The sequence below is a fragment of the Aquarana catesbeiana genome, linkage group LG06 (genome assembly GCF_042186555.1).
Source record: "Aquarana catesbeiana isolate 2022-GZ linkage group LG06, ASM4218655v1, whole genome shotgun sequence".
Taxonomy (NCBI): Eukaryota; Metazoa; Chordata; class Amphibia; order Anura; family Ranidae; genus Aquarana; species Aquarana catesbeiana.
Window position 1 is genome coordinate 411,827,249 of NC_133329.1, and position 24,974 is coordinate 411,852,222.

Consider the following 24,974-nt stretch of genomic DNA (forward strand, 5'->3'; position numbering starts at 1 on the left):
TTCCAGAGAGATGGTGAAGATGGACATCTAAGAGTAAACCATGGACTTGTGTGTCTCTCTTTAGCCTCTACTCTTCAACCCTTAATCCTAACCCCCTAAACTCAACCTAAACCCCTAAACATTAACTCTCATTCTAACCTCTAAACCACACTGTAGTCTAAGTCTTCAATCTAATCCCTACTCTTCAACCCTATAAACCTAACCCTAATCTTAGTCCTCAACCTAACCCCTACTAATCAACCCTTAAACTCAACCTAAGCCTCTGTACATTAACCCTCACTCTAACCTCTATACCTTACCCTAGTCTTCATCCTCAATCGAATGCCTACTCTTTAACCCCTAAACCTTACCCTACTCTTTGCCCTCTATCTAATCCCTACTCTATAACCCCTAAAGCTAACTCTACTCTTTACCATCAATCTAGCCCTTGCTCATCAATCCTTAAACCTAACCCTTAAACTCAACCTAAACCCCTAAATATTACCCTCACCCTAATCTTAGTTCTATTACTTTTTTTATTAACACCCAAACCCCTAAACACTGACCTTCACTGCACCATACATTAACCCCTACAAAAATTCACATCAATTGTTTCTGATAATTGTATCTCCTCCTCCCCCCGGTAGATATGTCCATTCGCCATGAGCTCTCAGCATTGAGGGATGAGATCTGCAACATGAAATGCCTGCATGAGACCATCAGCAGTGATAAGGTAACTGGAGAAAAACAGGAATCCCTCCCTTATTCTGGGCTGGAGGGAGATATAACCATGAGAAATGCTACATGGCAGTCAGCAGGGTCCCCAGAGGCCACACCGAGACTGAAGGACCTGAAGGAGGAAATCCAATTCATCAAAGACCAAAACATCCAGCTCAGCATGAGAATCAACAGCATCACCCTTATACCAGGTACAGATCTCATCCATTCCTACAAATCAGAACATGCACAGATACAAATACAGATCTGATCTTGATACTTTGAGTAACAAAGTAAATAGTTATTGATACATTGTTGCAGAATATTCTGTAAAATTGTCATCTTGTCTCCTGTGTTGGATTCTCCTGGCAGATCACTGAATATTTTGTCCTTCACTCTGGATGAGTTTTTTTTTCCTCTGTGTTTGCTTATTTTTCATTAGGAAAGCCGGGAATGAACGGAGAGCGAGGGACCCCAGGAGTGAAAGGGGAGAAGGGGGACACAGGTGAGATCACAAGTCCCAAAATACAAAGTGTTCTATTATTACATGAAGGAGCGAGCAACTAAAGATCACAAATCCGACCAAACTTATGGAAGCACCATGCTGGCCCCTCCCACCATCCAAGATCTGCCTGCATTGCATAAAGAAGCACAAAGACCCTGTGACAACATCACCCGGCCTAACATAAAATATGCAATAAAAATGGAAGTTTTATTAAAAAAATTCCATTAGCATGTTGATGAGGGGGGAGGAAATATAAGCGAAATATAAGTAAACTTTAACAACAAGCTACTTTGAGGTTTCCCCACAACTTCCTAAAGGTACAGGAACACAGGAGAGATCCAGATTCACAAGGACTGCCGACGTTTTCTTTTATTAGCAAAACAAAAATGGCGGCTGCTACATTTTAAGGTGCACATGGCAGAGGTTATCCATTCCAAGTGCACAGCCAAATCCCCTGGGACTGAATGCCAGTAAAGTGAATCTTATTAATACGTGATTCTTCTTACTAATACTTGTGATGTCATCTGAGCATCTGTGAATCTGGTTACAGGACGTCCTGGAGCTGATGGCGAAAGTTTAACCATAGAGGGACCTCGGGGACCTCGGGGACTCTCCGGGCCTTCAGGACCACCTGGGCCCAGTGGAAGAGATGGTGAGGAATAGTCTTTATAAATGTCATGATGGGGATTTGGTGATGTCATAATCATTCCCAGTGATCATAACGTGAGCTAAGTGCAATCTCTGTCCTCTTCAGGGATGACAGGTGAAGCAGGAGCCCCAGGACGTGATGGGCAGAAAGGTAAAATAATTTCATGTTTCAACGTTCTTGTTTCAGTTAAATTAAAATTATTTTCAAATGTTTGTGTCTCCAGGGGAAATATGGCAACTACATATACTGTAGATTCTGTACTTTAAATTCAAATGGGGAGGAGGACTAAGGGGCCAAACCTAGACCGAAAAACTGACTGTAAGACACTTAGTTCAGCAACCGACTTGCCACGGAGAGGCCACCACACTTCAGTCGAGGACCAAGCTTCCCCAGCATTTCAGGTTCCCCAATTAAGATAAAGTTCTTCAATGGTACTTCAGTTCCATTGTTTAGCATGCTTGGCATCCATCCTTAGCCTATGTCCAGACAAATGGTCCCCCTCCTCAGGCAGCAGGCCTCGGAAACCCCAATAACCACCTATGTCCCTCCCCCATACAGGAGGCCTGAGAAGGTCCAAGTTCAACAGCCACCTACATTCCTCCCTCAGACAAGAGGCCTCAGAATTTCCATCAGCCATCTACATCTCACCTCCATAAATCAGGCCAGAGGAGATCCAACAGCCACCTACAATCCTCTCCCAGACAAGAGGGCTGAGAAGGTCCAACAGCCACCTACATCTCTCCTCCAAGCAGCTGGTCTGGGAAAATTTAATGGCCACCTATGTCCCTGCCCCAGGCATGAGGACTGTGAATATCCAACACTCACCTACATCCCTCCTCCAGACTGGAGGCCTGAGAAGCTACAACAGACACCTACACCCCTCGCCCCGACAGGAGGCATCAGAAGCTCCAACAGTCACCTACATCCCACCCCCATAGAGCAGGCAGGGGCGGATCCAGAGCCTAGTCTCGGGAGGGGCACTGCCATAAAATTTTGCAGCCAATTTGTCGGGGCAAAGGCTGGTGTTGGCGCTTCAATCATCACAGCACCATGGTTGATGTGGTGTCAGGATGATTGAAGCGCATTATTTATATTATTACATTGTAATGTAAAATGAAATCGTTCAACTCACCATAATGCAGAATCATTGGGAGCCCTGAGAGTGTCACTTGCTACCGTCGCCTGCCACCAGATGCAGCGTGTCACTTGCCACTGTTGGCTGCCACCAGATGTGGATTGTCACTTGCCAAGGTCGCCTGCCACAAGATGCGGATTGTCGCTTGCCAATGTCGCCTGCCACAAGATGCGGATTGTCACTTGCCAATGTCGCCTGCCACAACATGCGGATTGTCACTTGCCAATGTCGCCTGCCACGTGGTGGCCTGTACTTTAGTGTGGACAACATGGAGGGACCCAGGAGGAGGGTGCCGGTGGGTGGGGCCAACACAGTCAGGGGCAGAGAAAGCCTGTGCTGGACGGGCTGGCAGCCTGGCTGGACGTGTGCTGTGCTGTGCATTGCACTCTCAGTTGTTATATACTTGTTAGTTAGTACTAGTAGTTACTGCTGTCTGCTGTATTGTAAGGAGGCGCCGCTCCAGGCTGTGTCACACTGTCACCGTCACGTCGGGACCGGGTCGGTCGGCTCTGAGTCTGAGAGAGACTCGAGTCCGACCTCCGACGTGACGCCGTGACTCTCACTCACACATGCAGTGTGACTGATGTCACTCGTTGCTAACGCCAGGGCAGCCTGGCGTCTAGCAACGAGTGCAGGGAAGGGGCTCCACCCACCTCCTTCCTTCAGTGTCAGACGGTGACCGCCGCCGCCCGTACCACACGCGAGTCTCTCTCTCGGCGCCGCTGATCAGCACATGTGAGAGAGAGACTCGGGCCGGCAGCGGAGCGGCAGGAGGAGGATACAATAACATTCAGAGTTATTTTGGGGGGGGGGGATTGCCCTGTTGCCCCCCCCCTGGATCCGCCCCTGAGAGCAGGCCTGAGAAGCTCCAACACCCACCTACACCCCTCCCCCTGACAGGAGGCCTGAGAAGCCCCAACAGCCACCTACACTCCTCCCCCAGACAGGAGGCCTGGAAAGATCCAAAACCTACTTACACCCTCTCCCAAACTGGAGACCTGAGAAGCTCCAACAGCCACCTACATTCCTCCCCCAGAGTGGAGGCCTTTAGAAGCTCCATCAGCCACCTACACTCCTCCCCCAGACAGGAGGCCTGGAAAGATCCAAAACCTACTTACACCCTCTCCCAAACTGGAGACCTGAGAAGCTCCAACAGACACCTACATTCCTCCCCCAGAGAGGAGGCCTTTAGAAGCTCCATCAGCCACCTACATCCAATCCCCATAAATCAGGCCTGAGGAGATCCAACAGCCATCTACATCCTTCTCCCAGACAAGAGGGCTGAGAAGGTCCAACAGCCACCTTCATCTCTCCTCCAAGCAGCTGGTCTGGGAAAATATAATGGCCACCTATGTCCCTGCCCCAGGCATGAGGACTGTGAATATCCAACACTCACCTACATCCCTCCCCCAGACTGGATGCCTGAGAAGCAACAACAGACACCTACACCCCTCGTCCTGACAGGTGGCATCAGAAGCCCCAACAGTCACCTACATCCCACCCCCATAGAGCAGGCCTGAGAAGCTCCAACACCCACCTACACCCCTCCCCCTGACAGGAGGCCTGAGAAGCCCCAACAGCCACCTACATTCCTCCCCCAGAGTGGAGGCCTTTAGAAGCTCCATCAGCCACCTACATCCCATCCCCATGAATCAGGCCTGAGGAGATCCAACAGCCATCTACATCCTTCTCCCAGACAAGAGGGCTGAGAAGGTCCAACAGCCACCTACATCTCTCCTCTAAGCAGATGGTCTGGGAAAATATACTGGCCACCTATGTCCCTTCCCCAGGCATGAGGACTGAGAATATCCAACACTCAGCTACACCCCTCCCCCAAACAGGAGGCCAGGGAAGATTCAACAGCCACCTATATCCCCCTAGACAGGATGCCTGATCGGGTCACTCATGAATATTTCTACCCTCTTCCAACCAGCACCACAATCTCCTAGTGGGTCTCCTAGTGGGTGATGAGTGCAGCCCCCTGCACCATTGCCAAGGACACTGCCCATCAGCAAAAGCAGAGCCCAGGAGAGACCCAAGAAGGTTAAACTTTAAATTCAGCTCAGGCTAACTACAGCCTAGCAATCACTAAATTTAAAGACTACATACCTGCTTTAGGCCGGATGGCTACACACACCGATCAGAACCCAAAGACTCGCCATGTTTCGTCAATGCAATGGCTTCATCAGGGAAAATAAGATAATAGGGAAAAATATATAGTGAACAATTATTGATAAACTCATACTGATTTGCATATTTTTCAGAGCTCTGAATTTTAGTTTTAGTGGTGAGCGAAGAAGATATAGACAGGACAATAGAAGTACATAGAGCTGGGAATGTACTCAGCAGTGCTGGGACAAGGCCATCTGGTGCCCAGGGCGAAGATGGCAAACTGCCCCCCCCCCCCCCGGGTATAAAGAAAGAGTCAGTGTCCTTTCAAAACCAGAAAACACTTAAAACAATACAATACTCTAGCTGCAGCCCCGTCGCAGTATATGTACTGCGGCAGGTCGGCAAATGGTTAAATTGTAAGTTCACTTTACAGAAAATCTGTTAGGGGAACTTACATTGGACCCCCTCCCCATCCCTCCCAGTCCTGCTAACCTGGAGTCCAGCGATCCCCCGCACTGACCCCTTTACATTACACAGCCCCCTGCACTACTTTACATTACACAGCCCCCTGCACTACTTTACAATACACACCCCCTGCACCCCTTTACATTACACAGCCCCCTGCGCCTCTGGACCCCTTTACATTACACGGCACCCTGCACCTCTGGACCCCTTTACATTACACAGCCCCCTGCACTACTTTACATTACACAGCCCCCTGCACTACTTTACAATACACACCCCCTGCACCCCTTTACATTACACAGCCCCCTGCGCCTCTGGACCCCTTTACATTACACGGCACCCTGCACCTCTGGACCCCTTTACATTACATAGCACCTTGCACCTCTGGGCCCCTTTACATTACACAGCACCCTGCAGCTCTGGGCCCCTTTACATTACACATCACCCTGCACCTCTGGGCCCCTTTACATTACACATCATCCTGCACCTCTAAGCCCCTTTACATTACACAGCCCCCTGCACCTCTGGGCCCCTTTACATTACAGAGTACCCTGCACCTCTGAGCCCCTTTACATTAAACAGCCCCCTGCACCTCTGGGCCCCTTTACATTGCACAGCACCCTGCACCTCTGGGCCCCTTTACATTACACATCACCCTGCACCTCTGGGCCCCTTTACATTACACTGCACTCTGCAGCTCTGGGCCCCTTTACATTACACATCACCCTGCACCTCTGGGCCCCTTTACATTACACATCACCCTGCACCTCTGGGCCCCTTTATATTACACATCACCCTGCACCTCTGGGCCCCTTTACATTACACATCACCCTGCACCTCCGGGCTCCTTTACATTACACAGCACCCTGCAGCTCTGGGCCCCTTTACATTACACATCATCCTGCACCTCTGAGCCCCTTTACATTACACAGCCCCCTGCGCCTCTGGGCCCCTTTTCATTACACAGTACCCTGCACCTCTGAGCCCCTTTACATTATACAGCCCCCTGCACCTCTGGGCCCCTTTACATTGCACAGCACCCTGCACCTCTGGGCCCCTTTACATTACACATCATCCTGCACCTCTGAGCCCCTTTACATTACACATCACCCTGCACCTCTGGGCCCCTTTATATTACACAGCACCCTGCAGCTCTGGGCCCCTTTACATTACACATCACCCTGCACCTCTGGGCCTCTTTACATTACACATCACCCTGCACCTCTGGGCCCCTTTACATTACACATCACCCTGCACCTCTGGGCCCCTTTACATTACACATCACCCTGCACCTCTGGGCCCCTTTACATTACACATCACTCTGCACCTCTGGGCCCCTTTACATTACACATCACCCTGCACCTCTGGACCCCCTGCATGTTACACAGACCTCCCTTCAGTGCAGACGCCCCCTTCAGTATAGCCCCGCTGTTCAGTGCAGACCCCACTTCAGTGTAGCCCCCCATTCAGTGCAGACGCCCCCTCCAGTGTAGCCCCCCATTCAGTGCAGATGCCCCCTCCAGTGTAGCCCCCCCTTCAGTGTAGCCCCCCCGTTCAGTGCAGACCCCCCATTCAGTGTAGCCCCCTGTTCAGTGTAGCCCCCTGTTCAGTGTAGCCCCCCCATTCAGTGTAGCCCCCTGTTCAGTGCAGACACCCCATTCAGTGTAGCCCCCTGTTCAGTGTAGCCCCCCGTTCAGTGTAGCCCCCCCATTCAGTGTAGCCCCCCGTTCAGTGCAGCCTCCGTTCAGTGCAGATGCCCCCTTTTAGTGTAGCCCCCTCTTCAGTGTAGCCCCCCCGTTCAGTGCAGTGTGCAGACTCCCCCCATTCAGTACCTCAGATCAGTGCGGCGGCACATGCTCAGCAGATCCCCTCCCCCTGTTTACCCATAAACAGAGAGGAGGGGGAGACGGCTTCACTCTGTTTGGCTGTGCCTGTGTGACGTCCGGGATCGCACAGACACACAGCCCGTGGCCGCGAGAGGAGGGGATGGTAGGTGTAGCGGTGTCACCCTGCACCCCCACACACCCCCCCCTCGCATCACAATGTAGATCGCCTCTCCCTGCCTGTCACTGCGCCGCTGCCTAAACCCGCGGCACTGCCACCACTTCAATAGCGGAGGGGGGGGGCAGCCTGACACCCCTCCCAGTGTGTTGTGTGGTACTTGGGGCGGCCCGCCCCGCACTTAGTACGCCTCTGCACATCTTTGCAAGCAGGCGCAGCTCTGCAATGTTATAGGGGCGGTCGGTGATAGTCACTTGCCCAGAAAGTTTAATATCATACTGCCTGCCAGCGCTGCGCCCCCTTCCTACAATAAATTGCTCCGCCCAGGGCACCTGCCCCTTCCGCCCACCCCTTGTACCGGCCCTGGTACTCAGTACTTCATAAACTGTACATTTACATCAGTCCCTGTACCCACAGAGCTTACAATCTAATCTAATACATACCATACTACACATACACATACTAGGGCCAATTTAGGCCGCAACTAGATATGTGCGTTTGGTACCAAATTGAAATTCGGATGAATTTTTCGTCATTCGAAAATTCGGATGTGTCTGAATGTCCAAATTATAATAGTAATGAATTTAAATGAATCAAAAATAAGGAAACAAAATTTTGGACAAAATTCGAAAAGTTTTTTAATCAAATTCAAATCATTTTTGAACCAATTTCAAATAGTTTTCGAAATCCAATAGCTTTCTAATTGGAATCATTTTTTAATTGAATTGGGATTCGGATTTCTGAAGATAATGAAATAGAATAGAAAATTAAAAAAAAAAATAGAATATAATAGAGTAAAACAGAACAGAATAGAAAATAAAAGAATATAAAAACACAGAATAGAAAATAAAGGGAAAGAATAAAAAATAAAACCAGAATAGAAAAGAATAGAGCAAAACAGAACAAAATAGAATAGAAAATAAAAGAACAGAACAAAATAGAATAGAATAGAAAATAAAAGAACAGAATAAAATAGAATAGAAAAAAAAATAGAATAGAATAAAAAAGAATATAACCATCCACTGAAATTGTAATCTCAAATAGAATAAATTCAAACTCGAATACAATAGAAAAGAATAGACTAGAAAATAAATAATAAATACAATACAGTAAAACAGAACAGAATAGAAAATAAAAGAACAGAAAAATATAGAATAGAAAATAAAGGGATATTATGGAAAATAAAACAACAGTATAAAAAAGAATAGAGCAAAACAGAACAGAAAAGAAAATAAAAGAATAGAAAATAAAGGAATAGAATAGAATAAAAACTAGAATAGAATAAAATAAAAAGAATATAACCGTCCACTGAAATTGGAGTTTCAAATATAATAAATTCAAATGCAAATACAATAGAAAAGAATAGACTAGAAAAGAATAGAATAGAAAATAAGAGGAATACAATAGAATAGAATAAAATAGAAAGACTATAACCTTCTTCCGAAAATTTGACTAGAATAGATTAAAATTAGAGTAGAATAGAAAAGAATATAATAGTAAATAAAAGAATAGAACAGAGAATAAAAGAATAGAATAGAAAAAAAATAATAGAATAGAATGGAATAGAAAGAATATAACCATATAACTTGAATATAACTTGAATTTAGAAAAAAAAAAATAGAATATAAAAGAATAGAACAGAAAATAAGAGACTAGAATAGAATAAAAGACAATAGAATAGAATGGAATAGAGAGAATATGACCATCTTCTGAAAATTGAATAGAATAAATAACATTTTTCGAATGAAATTAGATGCGAATGCAATTTGACTGCAATTCGATTTGAATTTGAATTGAATTTGAATGGAATTTGAATCGATTTTAATTTTCTGAATTTCGGAAATTCGAATCTATTCAAATAAACAAAACAAATTTAACTAAACAAATTTATGTAAATAAATCAAATTGAAACACATTTTTTCATTCTGCCCATCTTGTATACAGATGGTAATGGTGTATATACTATTAGTGGTAATCCAGGATATGTTTATTATCACATTGTAGGTGACAAGGGGGCTCCAGGTGTCTCCGGCCCATCTGGTGCCCAGGGCCCCGAGGGACAGAAAGGAGACAAAGGTGACAGCGGGAAAATTGGACTGCCAGGTGAGTAATGACTAATTAAAAGGTGTGATTAAGGAATGCGGTCTGATGACATCATTGCGCACTTTGCCATTCACAATTCAGAGCCTGTAAACTTCTAATCCAGTCTGATCAGGAGTCTGGGGTCAGGGCTGTTGTAGAGGGTCCAGGATGTTCAGTTACTATACACTATTGATAATCCTCGTGTGTTTCCTCCTGTACAGGACTGCCTGGAATAACCGGATCTAGCGCATTGAAGGGAGACAGAGGAGACCCAGGTAGACCAATCATTACCGGCTCCCTGTACTGAGCCCACTCCATCCATGTATAGTCCAAGATACATCACACCCACACTGGGCGCTTCCCACTTCCCAGCTTGTAGTTTTGTGCAACATTGTTGCAGTTTTCTAATATGTATATACAGTATGGCTTTTTTTTCAGCTGAAACATTGCCTGGCCCTGTGCTTTCTACTTACTACTATCACTTCTAAACACAAAAGCACGACACCCTCCTGAACTCTGCACTCTGTTTGTAGCACCCTCCTGAACTCTGCACTCTGTAGCACCCTCCTGAACTCTGCACCCTGTACGTAGCATCCTCCTGAACTCTGCACTCTGTATGTAGCATCCTCCTGAACTCTGCACTCTGTATGTAGCACCCTCCTGAACTCTGCACTCTGTATGTAGCACCCTCCTGAACTATGCACCCTGTATGTAGCACCCTCCTGAACTCTGCACTCTGTATGTAGCACCCTCCTGAACTCTGAACCCTGTATGTAGCACCCTCCTGAACTCTGCACTCTGTACATAGCACCCTTCTGAACTCTGCACTCTGTAAAAAGTGTACTCCTGAACTCTGCTCTCTGTATGTAGCACCCTCCTGAACTCTGCACTTTGTATTTAGCACCCTCCTGAGCTCTACCATCTGTATACAGCACCCTCCTGAACCTTGCACTTTGTATGTAACACACTCCTGAACTCTGCACTCTGTAGGTAGCACCCTCCTGAACTCTGCACTCTGTAGGTAGAACCCTCCTGAACGCTGCACGCTGTATGTAACACCCTTCTGAACTCTGCAATCTGTACAAAGTGCATTCCTGATCTCTGCACTCTGTATGTAGCACCCTCCTGAACCCTGCACTCTGTACAAAGAGTACTCCTGAACTCTGCGCTCTGTACGTAGCACCCCCCTGAACTCTGCACTCTATACATAGCACCCTCCTGGGCTTTGCACTCTATAGGTGACACCCTCCTGAACTCTGCACTCTGTATGTAACACCCTCCTGAACCCTGTATGTAGCACCCTCCTGAACTCTGCACCCTGTAGGTAGCACCCTCCTGGTATTTAAAGTATAACTCAAGGCAAAACCTTTTTTTTAGTTTGGGATGGAGTGGAGAGGGATTAGAACACCTGTCAGTTTTTATTGCTGTCTGTGTCCCCATTAAGTAAATTCCCCTTCTCTATTTGTCCTGTGTACTATTATCATTGAGAGGAAAAGTAAAAAGAAAATCCCAAATTTTGAGTTTTCCCCAGAAAAGTAAAGGGGAAATCTTCCAATGGGGACACTAGTTCTGGTGACCCATGATACCAGACTGGATCCTCAGATGACAGTCCTTCAGTCAGCTTCAGCAGCTCTCAGTAGCATAGACCCTTGGTTAGCCCAACTGAGGCCTCGACACTCCGTAAGCACATGGTAGAATGGCCTAGGGGGCTAGCAGCCCCCCTAGGCTGTGATCTCCTCCTCAGGCAAAGAGACAAGGCTGCTCTCAGTCTCAGAGTATTTATACAGACTCCCAGTCACCATCTGAGCACCTCTCCCCAGGGTTTGGCCAGGGCTGTATGAATATTCAGCTGCTGATTAGACTCTTCCTGCCCACCAACTTCCAGAACACTTCTGGAGCAACCAGGGGGAAGCAGTCAGTTCTGCAGCTGCTGAAACATAGAACGGGTCAGAACCAGGGGTGTAACTAGAACCTTCAGGACCCCGGTGCAAGAAACCACGAAGGGTACCCCTGAACCCTGGTAAGGGCCCTTCCCGCTGATCCCAGGGCCCTTTACTCCTGTCGTTGGACCCTTTATTATGGTCCTGCATCAATATCCTTTCAAATGTTCTGCAGCGCCCCCCCAGGGTGGCAGAGCGCCAGGGCCCAGTCACATGTGCGACCTTTGTGACCCTGGTATTTTTTTATTTTTGATATTTCTTTTTTTTTATCATTTTTTTATTATTTTAGTACTATTTTTTTTAGGACCCATGGTGCGGGGCTTGGCTGAGATATCAGGGGTCTAAACAGACCTCTAACGCTTCACCTTTTGGGACAGAGAAAGAAGATTGAGGACAGCAGCCCTCAATCTCCATCTCTGCAGCCTCAGCAGCACAGAATGAATGGACAGGAAGGGCTCTTCCACTTCATTCACAAACAGAAACATAGTAAACACAATTTACTATTTATGAATGGACACAGATTACTGAATGTCCATTCAGAAAAGGAAGGGGCCGGTAAGTGACACATTTACTTGTCCCTTACCCCGCTCTCCATCTTGGCACATCCCCTGCAGCAGCTGGCAGGATAGGGGTGGGGGGAACCTGTCAGTGATGGGGGGGGGCAAGGGAGGCTGGGAGATCACACAAGGGCTTGAGGGCAGCATGAAAAGGATAGGAGGGGCAATGGGGGGCAGCTGCATATAGAAGAACCGATGTACTACACTTTCATCATGCCGCCTCCGCCACCCCTCCTCTCCGAGTGTACAGGGGAACTGCACGGGGCCCCCCTGGGGGAATGGGGTTGGATCGCAATTGCGACCCCTGTAGGTACGCCCCTGGCCAGGACAATCAACACAGCCAGTGAGCCAAAATGAAAGTTACCTAATCCTAGGACCTATCTAGGAGGGTGCTACATATGTCTATGGAATTTCATGTACAATTGTGAAGATTGAACAAGTTGGACGCGTTTCGCTTTCATTGTGCATTTCAGGCCTTCAAAAAAAATTGTCATATTTTGTGTTTCCGTATGATTTTGATGAATCTAAAGAACAAAACAATATATATTTTTTTTAATTCCCCATTCACACCTGAGTGTTGTGTAGCCCCCAGGCTCCAAACCCCGCACCTTTCAATGTTCACATTTGGGGGTTCAAGGTCCTGTAGCTTAGGTTTAGTGCACAGCAGCTGTAGGTCCCCCCCCTCCCCCCGAGAACCCTTCTAACATTTCCTAACTGAGATCTTATCTTCCAGGAGCCAAAGGGGATGCTGGTCAGAAAGGAGGCTTTGGACCGCCAGGTGAGACCATCTGTCCGTCCATCCTGTGTGAATGTATATTACAGAGGAGACTTAGGAAATTGAGGGTTTTATTCCCTGAACTTCTGGCAGACTCAATCCCCTACCTAGCACAGCCCCCCGCCATGCTTTCATGTCACTTTTAGGAGTGTCTAGTTACTGCCTGTGCTGGCCCAGCTCCTCCACCCCTCCCTACAGCTCCATACATAACCTTTTATGTACAGCCAGGGGAGGAGTGAAGGGAAATACTATTGAACAGTGGTCTCCAAACTGCGGCTCGGGGGGCCAGATGTAGCCCTTTGCTTGCTTTTATCCGGCCCTTGGGGTACTATTTCATCCACTGATACCAACAATGGGGCAGAATTCCCGCCCACTAAGACCAATGAAGGAGCACAATTCCTCCCAAATACACTAACGATGGAGCACAATTCCTCCTGATGAGACACAATTCCTCCCACTCACTAACAACGATGGGGCACTGTTTATTCCCACCAACACTGGGACCTTCTCTACTCCCATTGGCCACAGTCTGCCCCTCCACTGACACTAGTGATGGGGCACATCTCCTGCCACCGACACCAACAAAGGGGCATAATCCCCCCCCCCCCACTGAGACCAATGATGAGGCACAATTCCTCTCAATGACACCAACAATTGGGCCCAATGACACCAATGATGGAGCATGATTCTTCTCTACTCCCTATGACCACAGTCTGGCCCCCCTAAAGTCTGAGGAACAGTAAACTGGCCCCCTGTTTAAAAAGTTTGGAGACCCCTGCTATAGAATGTCACTTGAGTGACAGCCCCCGAGTCTGCTGACATCGCATCCAAGATGGCGGCACCCAGCAGCGGTCTCAGGACTTTTGGATGCCTACACAAGGGAAGGATTTTACTGGAAACATGAATAAAGTACAATAATTGTACATAGAATCTTATAGGAACTTTGTTGTTAAAACAAATGCTCTGGTGATGGGGGGGTTCCTTTAAGGTCAACCAGCCCCGGGGTCCCTTTTAATAGGGTCTCGAGGAACGATTGGCTATCACAGTGATCACATGACAGGGAGCCGATCCCACCCCCTTTGCTGATGCACATATATGTGCCGCGGGAGGTAACAGGTTACATGTACAATGGGATTCAAAAGATACCTGAGGGTTACGGGAGCCCCTTTCACCAATCCTGGACCAAAAATAGGCCCTCATTTACTTTCAATATTTCATGTTTTTTAAGGGGAGAAAAAGGGAAAAATAAAACCTATGAAGCACCAATCCACGAAAAAAAAAAAGAACCCACCAAAAATACAAAAATGAAAAAATAAATCACAAATACAGAGAACACCGAGGGGCCAATCACACTTCCGCGTTGAGTGGCTTGAGCAAAATTTAACCCCCTCAGATTCAACCTTTAGGGAGTTAAATCGTGCAAAACAAATCAATTCTTATGTGTAGTTGACTGAATTATTGATTGGTTGTAGACATGGGCGGTTCCGTTTAGTTCCCGGAATTCCTGGATTCGTTTTTTGCTGTTCGGAAATTCTGATATATCCAAATTCCTGAATTACCATAGTAATGAATTTAAGTAAATTCAAAATAACAAAACGAAATTCAGCCAAAATCGAATTCAAAATCGAATTTGAAAAAAAATATAGAATAAAATAGAATAGAAAATAAAGAAATAGAATAGAATAGAGTTTAACCGAATAGAAAATAAAAGAAGAGAATTAAATAGAGTAGAAATTAAAGGAATAGAGTGGAACAGAATAGAATAGAAAAAAGTAGAATATATTTGTTTTCCGAAATACAAATAGAATAAATTAGAATTCAAATAGAATAGAAAATAATAAAATAGAATAGAACAGAAAAGAATAAAATAGAAAATAAAAGAATAGAATAGAAAATAAAGGAATAGAATAGAATAGAGTTTAACCAAAAATAAAAGAAGAGAATTAAGTAGAATAGAAAATAAAGGAATAGAGTGGAACAGAATAGAATAGAAAATAAAAGAATAAAATAGAATAGAAAAAAACATTAGAATAAAATAGAATAGAAAAAAATAGAATATATTTGTTTTCTGAAATACAAATAGAAAAAATTGGAATTCAAATAGAATAGAAAAGAATAAAATAGAATAGAACAGAAAAGAATAAAATAGAAAATAAAAGAATAGAATGGAAAAAAGCTATAAAATATAATAGAATAAAATAGAATATAACCATCTTCCAAAACCCAAATTTGAATAGAATAAATTAGAATTTATTCTAGATTAGAATACAAAAGAATAGAATAAAATAGAAGAAACCATAAAATAAAATATAGAAAAAATAAAAATTAGAATATAACCATGTTCTGAAATCCACATTTTGGATTTAATAAATTAGAATTGAATAGAAAAGAATAGGAAATAAAAGAATAACATGGAATAGAAAAGAATAGAATAGAAAAAACAATATAATTGACTAGAATAAAATAGAAAAAATGTAAATGTATTCAAAAATGTGAATTTTGAATAGAATAAATTTGAATTGGAATAGAATATAACAGAACAGAATAGAAAATAGAAGAAGAGAATAAAATAGAAAATAAAGGAATAGAGCATAAAAGAAAAGAAAAGAAATAGAATAGAATTGAAAAAAACATCAGAATAAAATAGAATAGAAAAAATAGGAAGAATATATCCATCTTTCGAAATACAAATAGAATAAATTAGAATTTGAATAGAATAGAAAAGAGAAAAACAGAATATAACAGAAGATAATAAAATAGAAAATAAAATAATAGAATAAAATAGAAAAAACTATAAAATAGAATAAAATAGAAAAAATATAACCATCTTCCAAAACCCAAATTTCGAATAGAATAAATTAGAATTCAATTAGAAAAGATTAGAATAGAAAAAAAATGTAATAAAATAGAAAAAAACAATAAAATAGAATAAAATAGATAGAATATAACCATCTCCTGAAAGTCTAATTTTGGATTGAATAAATTCAAATTTGAATAGATCAGAACAGAAAATAAAGGAATAGAATGGAAAAGAAAAGAATAGAATAGAAAAAAAACAATTTAATATAAAAAACGATATAATAGAATAAAATAGAAAAAATATAACCGTTTTCCAAAATAAATTTAGAATAGAATAGAAAAGAATACAAAATAAAAGAATAGAATGGAATAGAAAAGAGTAGAATATAAAAAAAACAATATGATATAATTTAATTTAAATATATTTAATTCAATTTAAACAAATTTGGAAAATAGAATTCGAAAATAAATATACAAAATGATTTCCCCAAAAACGAATTTAACAAATTTAACTAAACAAAATAATTTAAATAATGAATCAAAACAAAAGTAATGATTCCATTCTGCGTGTGTCTAATTGGTTGATGAATTGATTGATTTCAGGTATTCCTGGACAGAAGGGAGAGAGGGGAGCGGATGGATCGCCGGGCTCACCAGGATTTGCGGGACCTCCAGGCCGGAATGGCGCAGATGGCACACATGGTGAGATTTGGTATATAGAAGTTGTGTTATGGGGAGAAAAAACAATTATCCTCTCCACTCAATGTACTTTGATTGACGTTCATCCAGAAGACAGCAAAACAAATCCCCACCCCCACAGTCAAGCGCCAAAACGAAAAACAATGACAGAAGTTCTAACCATTCCCACTACATCCAATGCAAACATTTATTACAAAGATTTGGGCTTTATCTGGGGAAAAAGAGGGGGGAAAATCTACCTGATCGATGGGGCACGGTGGGAAAGGTGAGGCATCTGAGAACGCCTACAATGACGCAGAGATAGTGGAGTATCCATAGACCTCAATGTGTCAATGTTTAGCAATTGGGCAGGACAAACTCTGATGGGCCGCACTAGCAAACCTGGGAACTTTTTAAATTGTCCATGCTGGAGATTTCCCAGCGTAATGGGAGAGCAGTGGTCAATGAAGGGGTGGGTGAATGATGAAGAGCGGGAGGGACATGGTCAGTGGTGGTTGATGAAGGTGAGGGAATGATAAAGAAGAGGGGGGCATGGTCAGTTTTGGTCATTGAAGGTGGGTAAATGATGAAGAAAGGAGAGGATGGTCAGTGATGATCAATGAAGATAGGTGGACGATGAAAAAGAGGGACATGGTCGGTGATGGTTGATGAAGGTGGGGGTATGATGGGGGGGGGGGTCAGTGGTGGTTGATGAAGATGGATGGATGATAAAGAAGGAGAGGATGGTCAGTGGTGGACGATGAAGAAGAGGGACATGGTTGGTGATGGTTGATGAAGGTGGGGGAATGATGAAGCGGGGGACAGTGGTGGTTGATGAAGATGGATGGATGATAAAGAAGGAGAGGATGGTCAGTGGTGGTCGATAAAGGTGGGTGGGCAATGAAGAGGGGGGGAGGGGTGGTCGGTGGCGACTAATGAAGGCAGGTGGATGATGAAGAAGAGGAGGACATGGTCAGTGGTGGTCGATGAAAGAGGGTGGATGATGGAAAAGGTGAGTGGTCGATTGTGGCTGATGAAGGTGGGAGGATAATGAAGAAGAAGGGAGCATGGTGGCCGATGAAGGTGGATAAATAAAGAAAGGTAGGGTGGTCAGTGGTGGCTGATGAAGGCGGGTGGATGATGCAAAAGTGAGGTGGTCTGTGGTGGTCGATTGAAGGCAGGTGGATAATAAATAAGAGGGGGGTATGGTGGTTGATGAAGAAAAAGGTGTGGTCAGTGGTGGTCGATGAAGGCAGGTGGATGATGAAGAAGAGGGGTCATGGTCAGTTGTGGTGGTCGATAAGGGTGGGTGGATGATGAAGAAGGGAACACGGTGGTTGATGAAGGTATGTAAATGATGAAGGGAGGGTGGTAGGTGGTGGCTGATAAAGGCAGGTGGAAGATGCAAAAGGGGGGTGGTCGGTGGTGACTGATGAATACATTTGGATGACGAAGAAAAGGGGGATGATCAGTGATGACCAATGAAAGCAGGTGGATGATAAAGAAGAGGCGGACATGGTCAGTGGTGGTCGATGAAAGAGTGTGAATGATGAGAAAAGGGATGGTGGTCAGTGGTGGGGTGGCTGATGAAGGAGAGTAGATAATGAAGAAGAGGGGGGCATGGTCGGTGGTGGTTGATGATGGTGGGTGAATGATGAATAAGGGGGAGGGTGGTCGATGGTGGTCGATGAAGGTGAGTGGATGATGAAGAAGAGGGGGCATGGTCAGTGGTGGTTGACGAAGGTGGATGGCTTGTCAGGTGGGACTTTCCCCCTTGCAAACCACCTTGCCCCCATATTGATGAGAGCAAGGGTCTCCTGTAAGGGGGTTGTGGAGGTCTCTGGGCAGGGGACAGCCCAGCATTAAGCCTTACCTGCCATACTGCTTTCAACAGGAACAGGATGACATAGTTAGATGTATTTTTCTTTTTTTTTTTGTTAACACAAGAAGCCGATCAGTTAATGTACCGACTAGGAACACGCTGATAGAAGGAGAGAACAGAGTGACAGCATGATGGGCTCCTCACAGTGCTCCTTCACTGTCTATTCATAGGCTGGGGGGCGGGTCCATGACCAGGAAGTGAGTTGAATGATGCTGGATGTCATTCAATGCAGAAGACTGAGGACATCTTGTGGTGAAAACAAAGTACTGCTGGGGGAGGGGAGTGGTTGAGTTGACAATAAGGACATTTTATGTTGAATTGGAGATTATCTCCTCTGATATAAATATTATTGTGTATTCTGCAGGGGTGCCTGGTAAGCAGGGGATACAGGGGATGTCGGGACCACCTGGAGAGAAAGGTAACATCATTTTTTTATTGTGTGTGTAATGGATACCATGACATGGCGATAAAGAAGGTGGTCTGTCTTTATCCTTGTTGCATAATGATTGTTTTGCTGTATTTTTTATTACTGAAAAGGTCCGTCCATCCAAAAGTGAAACTTTAGGCTTTTGTGCGCTCCAACAAAAGAGATCTCCCTGCCAATTCCCCGCTCTGTTCCTGTCCATCTGAGGAATTTGGTATTCCCATCTCCATATGTATGTCCTGGGAACTCAGCACAGGGATGGTGGGAACCCCTCATAATGGGCACAGCGGGTGTACAGACCTGGGAACTCAGCACAGGGATGGTGGGAACCCCTCATAATGGGCACAGCGGGTGTACAGACCCGGGAACTCAGCACAGGGATGGTGGGAACCTCTCATAATGGGCACAGCAGGTGTACAGACCCGGGAACTCAGCACAGGGATGGTGGGAACCCCTCATAATGGGCACAGCGGGTGTACATACCCGGGAACTCAGCACAGGGATGGTGGGAAACTGCCATTCCACTCCCTGACAGCGAGGTGTGAGGTTGCTGGTTCCTTTGCTCCTGTGCTTCCAGAGATCAGGGGCTAGAGTTGCTCCTCTGCACCAGGAGTGATGCAGGATCCTGGGGAGGACCCTGGTGGAGGCCCCCTGGATAGGCCTCAGCCTGTGGACGACACTGGGCCTGGCCCAAGGAAAGAGGAGTCCCTGTCTGCCTTTAGACGGAGGGTTATTGAAACGCTAAAGCGGATTGAGAAGGAAGAGGAGAAGTTGGTGGCTTTGAAAAATAAATTTAAAAAGAAAAAACAGATTTGTGCCAAAGTGTTCAGCAAGAAAAGACCGGCTCTGAGGCCTGAGCTGAAAGACCTGGAACAAGCTCTGCGGAAGCAGAAAGAACTGGTGAGTTCTCTGAAGGAGAGTAGTGGAGCATTTAAAGAAAAATATAAGAATGAAGAAAGATTCAGCCAAATGAGAAGAGGAGCCGCTTCCTGCATGGAGGGCGAGGAGACCAGTGAGGAGATGCCGGTACAGACAGCAGAGAGTGAGAAAGTGGGCCCGGAGGATGAGCCCAGCTCTTCAACACCTCAGACATCTGCTGAGTCCTCAATGGTGGAGGCCTCTGTCCCCTTCACTCCCCAGCAATGTGGAACATCTGAGCAGGAGGTTGAAGGTTCTGCCATGCTGGATTTCATCAATAAACTTGAATCCCCTCCGGATGTGGCTTCCCAGGATGATGAGGAGAAGATGGATACCGTTCCTAGCCCTGTGGAAGAAAGACCTGTGGAGGGACAAGGTGCAGGTACAGTGTGTGTGCAGGATGATGGTGTGAACTTTAATGACAATGTGCTTGCTGAGGGTTGTAGTGCTGCAGGCAGTCAGCCCAGACCCATAGACAATGTACAACATGCAATAACATCTGCTAATAACGGTCAGCTTCAGTCTGCAGAGAGGTCCATGGACAATACAGAGACTTTGCCTGGACCAGGCACAGGGGCTGTTCCTGTGAATGGTGGAAGAGATGCTGGGTGCAGTAGTGCTACAACTTTCCAGGAGTCTGCAGCAGCCATGACTGTGATTGATCCCAGAAAAGAAACCATGTGCTCGGGGGAGGGGGAGGGTCCTGCCTCTAATCAGAAGACTGCTATCCCAGCTGATTCAGACTCTCTGCCAGCAGGTTTGATTGTGTCTAAGGACAAGACTGCAAATGCTGCTGGTGTAAGAAAAACTTATGCTGGTGTTGCTGCTACAGGATCTGGGAAGGGACAGCAAGCAGGGAGGGAGCGTGAAAATGTTTTATCTTCCTCCCTGTTTAAAAGGAGGAATGTTGTGCAGTTAAAATGGGAAGGCGGTGGAATCCCCCCACATAGGAGGACAGCGGTGGATAAGATTCTACAAATGGGGTTTACACCCACAGATATCTTCGCCCTGATCAGTCCTGCAGGTTCCTATGAATATGATTTGTCCTTTATCCGTCCGGAGTCTTTGGACATATTTTGGGAGAAGTATGAACATGTGTGTAGGGGCCTGCCGGACTGGAAAGGGCTCATCCCAAAGCTTGTATCACGCCAGCCCCTCATTAAAATGGTGACAATTTTGGTCTGCAATGAATCCATACCACAAGGGGATTTATCTGTATGGTTGAGGAGGTATGGAGACGTCCTGAGCCCCCTAAAAAAGATTGTGGACGATCGGGGAATATGGACGGGGGGATGGTCTGTGCAGGTAAAATTAAAGGTTGTTGATAATGTCGTCCAGCATCTGCCATCCTCAGCTTTCCTGGGGAGGGACAGGCTGACCATCTTCTACCCAGGCCAGCCAAAGCTCTGCAATAAGTGTGGTGATAAAGGACATCTTGCATCCTCCTGTCCAGTGATGAAGTGCCCTCTGTGTCAGGGTATAGGACATTTGCTGAAGGATTGTAATATCATCAGGTGCAATCTGTGCAATGCAGTGGGACATCCTTACAGTCAGTGTCCTGAGGCAATGCACAACAATCCTGAGCTCATGAGAGAGTTCTTCCGCATGGACATGGAGGATGCTCGGAGCTCAGCAGCTGGGGTGCCTGTGAGTCCATCCGAGTCTGTGCCAATACCCAATGTGTCTCCCCAGTCTGTGATGCCCCAGTCTGTGCCAATACCTAATGTGTCTCCCCAGTCTGTGGTGCCCCAGTCTGTGCCAATACCTAATGTGTCTGTGTCTCCCCAGTCTGTGCGTTTACCTAGTGTGCCCGGGTCTTCTGTAGGTAAGGTATCAGTTGCCAAAAATGTGTCCAATCCTTCTGTGTCTTCTAAAATTGCAGAGGCAGCAAGAGGTGCTGAGGCAGGTGCGTCAGGTGTGGTGCCAACCCCCCTCCCCCGACGCTGCAGGGTTTCTATTGAGGATCGTGGGGTGCAGAGGAGTGGGGTGGATGGTGGAGAGACTGGCCTGGTGGTAGATAAGGGAAGGGGGAGTGGGGGGGAGGGGGGTGAAGGGGAGGATAGGGGTGGGGAGGCTGTTGAGTCTGGTTTGTCTAAGGATGATATGGAGTGGTTGGAGGATAAGAGGAGGAGGGGCAAAAGAAGGAAAAAAGGGGGTTCAGTTACCTTGAATCCTAAATTTTTGCCTTTAGAAAATAAGTTTAAGGTCCTTTCAGATGATGATGATGAATGGGACTCGTTCAGTTCAGCGTCCTCTATAGAGGATGAGTGCCAGGGTGCAACGAAGCGCGCTGGTTCTTCAGGAAGAGGGAGTAGTCAGGCTAAGAAACGGTTGCCTCAACTACCCTAATGGCAGTTCCCACTCCGTTAAAAGTGGCAACCATTAATGTTCCCAGTTTAAGATCAGTAAGTGCTCATCATATGGCCTTATTTTTGCTCAGCGAGTTTGATGCTGACATTTTGTTTTTGCAAGAGACCCATTTGAGTAGTCTGGCCGATATACATCTGGCAAAGAAGGAGTGGAGACGTGGTCCCTCATTTTGGTCTCTTGCGGCCGAGCCTTACAGCGGAGTTGCAGTCCTTTTTTCTGGTATGGTAACGTGCCGGCGGGTAATTGAGGTAGAGATAGGGAGATGCATGGTCTTAGATGTCTCTGTGAAGGGGCAGGACTTGCGCCTGATTAACATCTATGGTCCCCAGACGAAGTGGGACAGGAAATGCCTCTTTACAAAGATTAAGCCTTTTCTTTTTACGGCCCAGCAGGTTATCTTTGGAGGTGATTTCAACACCATTACTAGGTCTAAGGACAGGAGAGGTTTCAGAGATAAGCTGGGCTATGACACCCTTTTTCTTAATGCGATAGTTAGGGAAGCAGGTCTGGTAGATGCGCACATTAAGCGCTGCCCAGACAGCACGGGGTTCACTTTTCAGCGAGGTAATAGTCAGAGTAGGATAGATAGTTTTTTTTTAAAGGGAGACTCTGCTTTTTCGGCACTTGTCTGTCGGGCAGTGGAGTTTTCTGATCACTGTATTCTATCTGTGACTCTGAATGCCCCAGACATGCCACCTAGGGGGAGGGGTATCTGGAGATTGAATTCGGCTCTCCTGGAAGACGAGAGAGTAAGACAATCCTTTGAGGATTTTTTTCAAGCACAGGTAACGATCCTAGACTTTTGCAACAGCAAGTCAGAATGGTGGGAGCTTGTTAAACAGCGGACTGTTGGGCTTTTCAAGGCCATAGGAAGAAAGAAGCAGCAGGATAAGTATATCACCTACCAGCATTTGCGGAGGAAACTTGACCGCCTTGTTTCGAATGGAGGAGATTCTGGGGCGATCTCTGAGGTGAAGCTCCTCCTTAGGAGACATCAATATGACCGGCACACCTCTTTGGTTCAGGAGAGGGATTACGGTAAATACCATTCGCCTGACCCTTACCAGAACTGTAAACAGAGTGTAGCAGTTAAGACGGTCAATGGCCTGAGGGACAGTACGGGCTCTCTGACGAAGTCTAGGTCAGGGATCCTGGAGGTTGTCAGGTCATACTATGCTGATCTCCTGGGAGGAAGGAACCTTGATCGGACAAGGATGTTGGGTTTTTTGGACTCTACACCAGGACTGGAAAGTAATGTTCCTTTGATGAATTTGACAGATGAAATCACTGCAGATGAGGTAATCCAGGATATTGATAAACTAGCCATCAAGAAAACGCCAGGGCCAGATGGTTTGACAGCCGAGTTCTATAAATGTTTTAAGACGATCCCTACCTTGCAGAGGTTTTTAATGGCTGTTTGAATGAGGGTTCTCTCCCTCCCTCCATGAGGCAATCTGCAGTGATCCTTCTGTCAAAGGGTAAAGATCCTTCGATGATTGGGAATTGGCGCCCCATTAGCCTTCTTGATGTCGATAGAAAGATACTGGCAAAGATTTTCTTCTGGCGATTATCACCAGTTGCAGGCAGTTTGTTATCCCACCACCAGCACTGTTCGGCCAAAGGTAGAAGCACTTTCTCAGCGGTGTTAGCTGCCCGGGAGGCCTTGGAGCGTTGTAGGGCTGCTGGTTGGGGTAAATTTTTGCTGACATTGGATCAGGCTAAGGCCTTTGGGTTAATCATGAGTACTTGTGGCTCCTTCTTGACAAATATGGCCTGGAGGGGGGTTTCATTGATTGGCTCAAGATTTTGTACAAAGGGGCTGAAAGCTTTCCTCTGGTTAATGGTTGGGTCGGGCAGCCCTTTGCGGTCGGCTCGGGTGTGCGTCAGGGGTGTCCATTGAGTCCTCTGCTATATGTGTTTGCAATCGATCCCTTCATTAGAAGGCTAGAGAGTGGACCATTGTGTGGGGTACCTTTGGGCATCGCTGGTGAGCCTCCTTTGAAGGTTGTGGCCTATGCTGATGATGTTTCTGTTTTTAGCTCTGGGACTGCGGAGGCGCAGGAGGTGGTCTCAGTGATAGGGCAGTATGCAGAGGCATCAGGTTCAAAGGTCAACCAGGACAAGTGTGAAGCTTTCTGGATGGGTGTGGAAGGTGAGAGCTTTGTTCTCCCGGATGACTTCCCGGAGCCCCAACAAAAAGTTTGAGTTCTAGGCACTGAATTCGGCCCAGGTGACTATGGTCATGCAAATTGGGTGAACAGGCTGGAGAATGCCGATGCCAAGGTGGCAAGCTGGAAAGGTTGGCAGCTTTCCTTGAGGGAAAAGGTTGATCTGATCAAGACTTACCTAATTCCGATTTTTCTGTATGTCAGTTTTGTTTGCGTTTTGCCAGTTTCTCTCTATACCAGGTTCTATAGTTGTTTCTTCCAGCTGTTATGGGGGAACAGAATAAACCTTGTCAAAAGGAATGTGACTTACCTTCCTAGGCGGGAGGGTGGTCTAGGGATGGTCAACCCTGTAGTCTTTTTCTCTCTAATGTTTGTGAAGTACAATCTTGGTGACATGTTGGCAGAGAGACCGCCTGGGTGGGTTGGTATTTTCCAGTCCTGGTTTAGGCCCTTTCTGCGAGACTGGGAAAATGGTGGGCCAGTGAAAAGCCTGAGGGTCAAGCATGAACAGCTCCCGGCTTATGTTGCCCCGTGTTTGAAAATGCTTCGGCAGTGTCAAGTAACAGCAGGAGAAGTCAAATCTCTTCCAAGGAAACTTCTTGAGAAGCGGATCATGAATTCTGCTTTTTTGCAAGCCACTGGCCTTGAGGGATTGCCCAAGCCTGGTTTTGGGGGTGGGTTTGCGATTGATTAATTTGGAGAGAATCCCAATGAAGTTTAGGGATCAGGCTTGGCTTGCCTTTCATGGAAAACTATATGTGAAGGGCAACTTGAAGTTTCTTTCCATGAGTGATCGGGGCTGCCCGAGAGTGGAGTGT

The 24,974-nt window shown here is 46.0% G+C and overlaps 1 protein-coding gene across 1 annotated transcript in view; it reads left to right on the forward strand.

The window, feature by feature from the left end:
* The window catches only part of LOC141147285 (uncharacterized), a 50,611-nt gene that overhangs the window by 13,993 nt on the left and 11,644 nt on the right, over window positions 1-24,974 (forward strand). Inside the window, exons 3-11 of the mRNA XM_073634494.1 lie at window positions 627-908; window positions 1,139-1,201; window positions 1,752-1,853; window positions 1,956-2,000; window positions 9,568-9,666; window positions 9,867-9,920; window positions 12,876-12,920; window positions 16,320-16,418; window positions 18,641-18,694. Of these exons, the coding sequence (XP_073490595.1) occupies window positions 627-908; window positions 1,139-1,201; window positions 1,752-1,853; window positions 1,956-2,000; window positions 9,568-9,666; window positions 9,867-9,920; window positions 12,876-12,920; window positions 16,320-16,418; window positions 18,641-18,694 (843 nt within the window). The remainder of the gene's footprint in view (window positions 1-626; window positions 909-1,138; window positions 1,202-1,751; window positions 1,854-1,955; window positions 2,001-9,567; window positions 9,667-9,866; window positions 9,921-12,875; window positions 12,921-16,319; window positions 16,419-18,640; window positions 18,695-24,974) is intronic.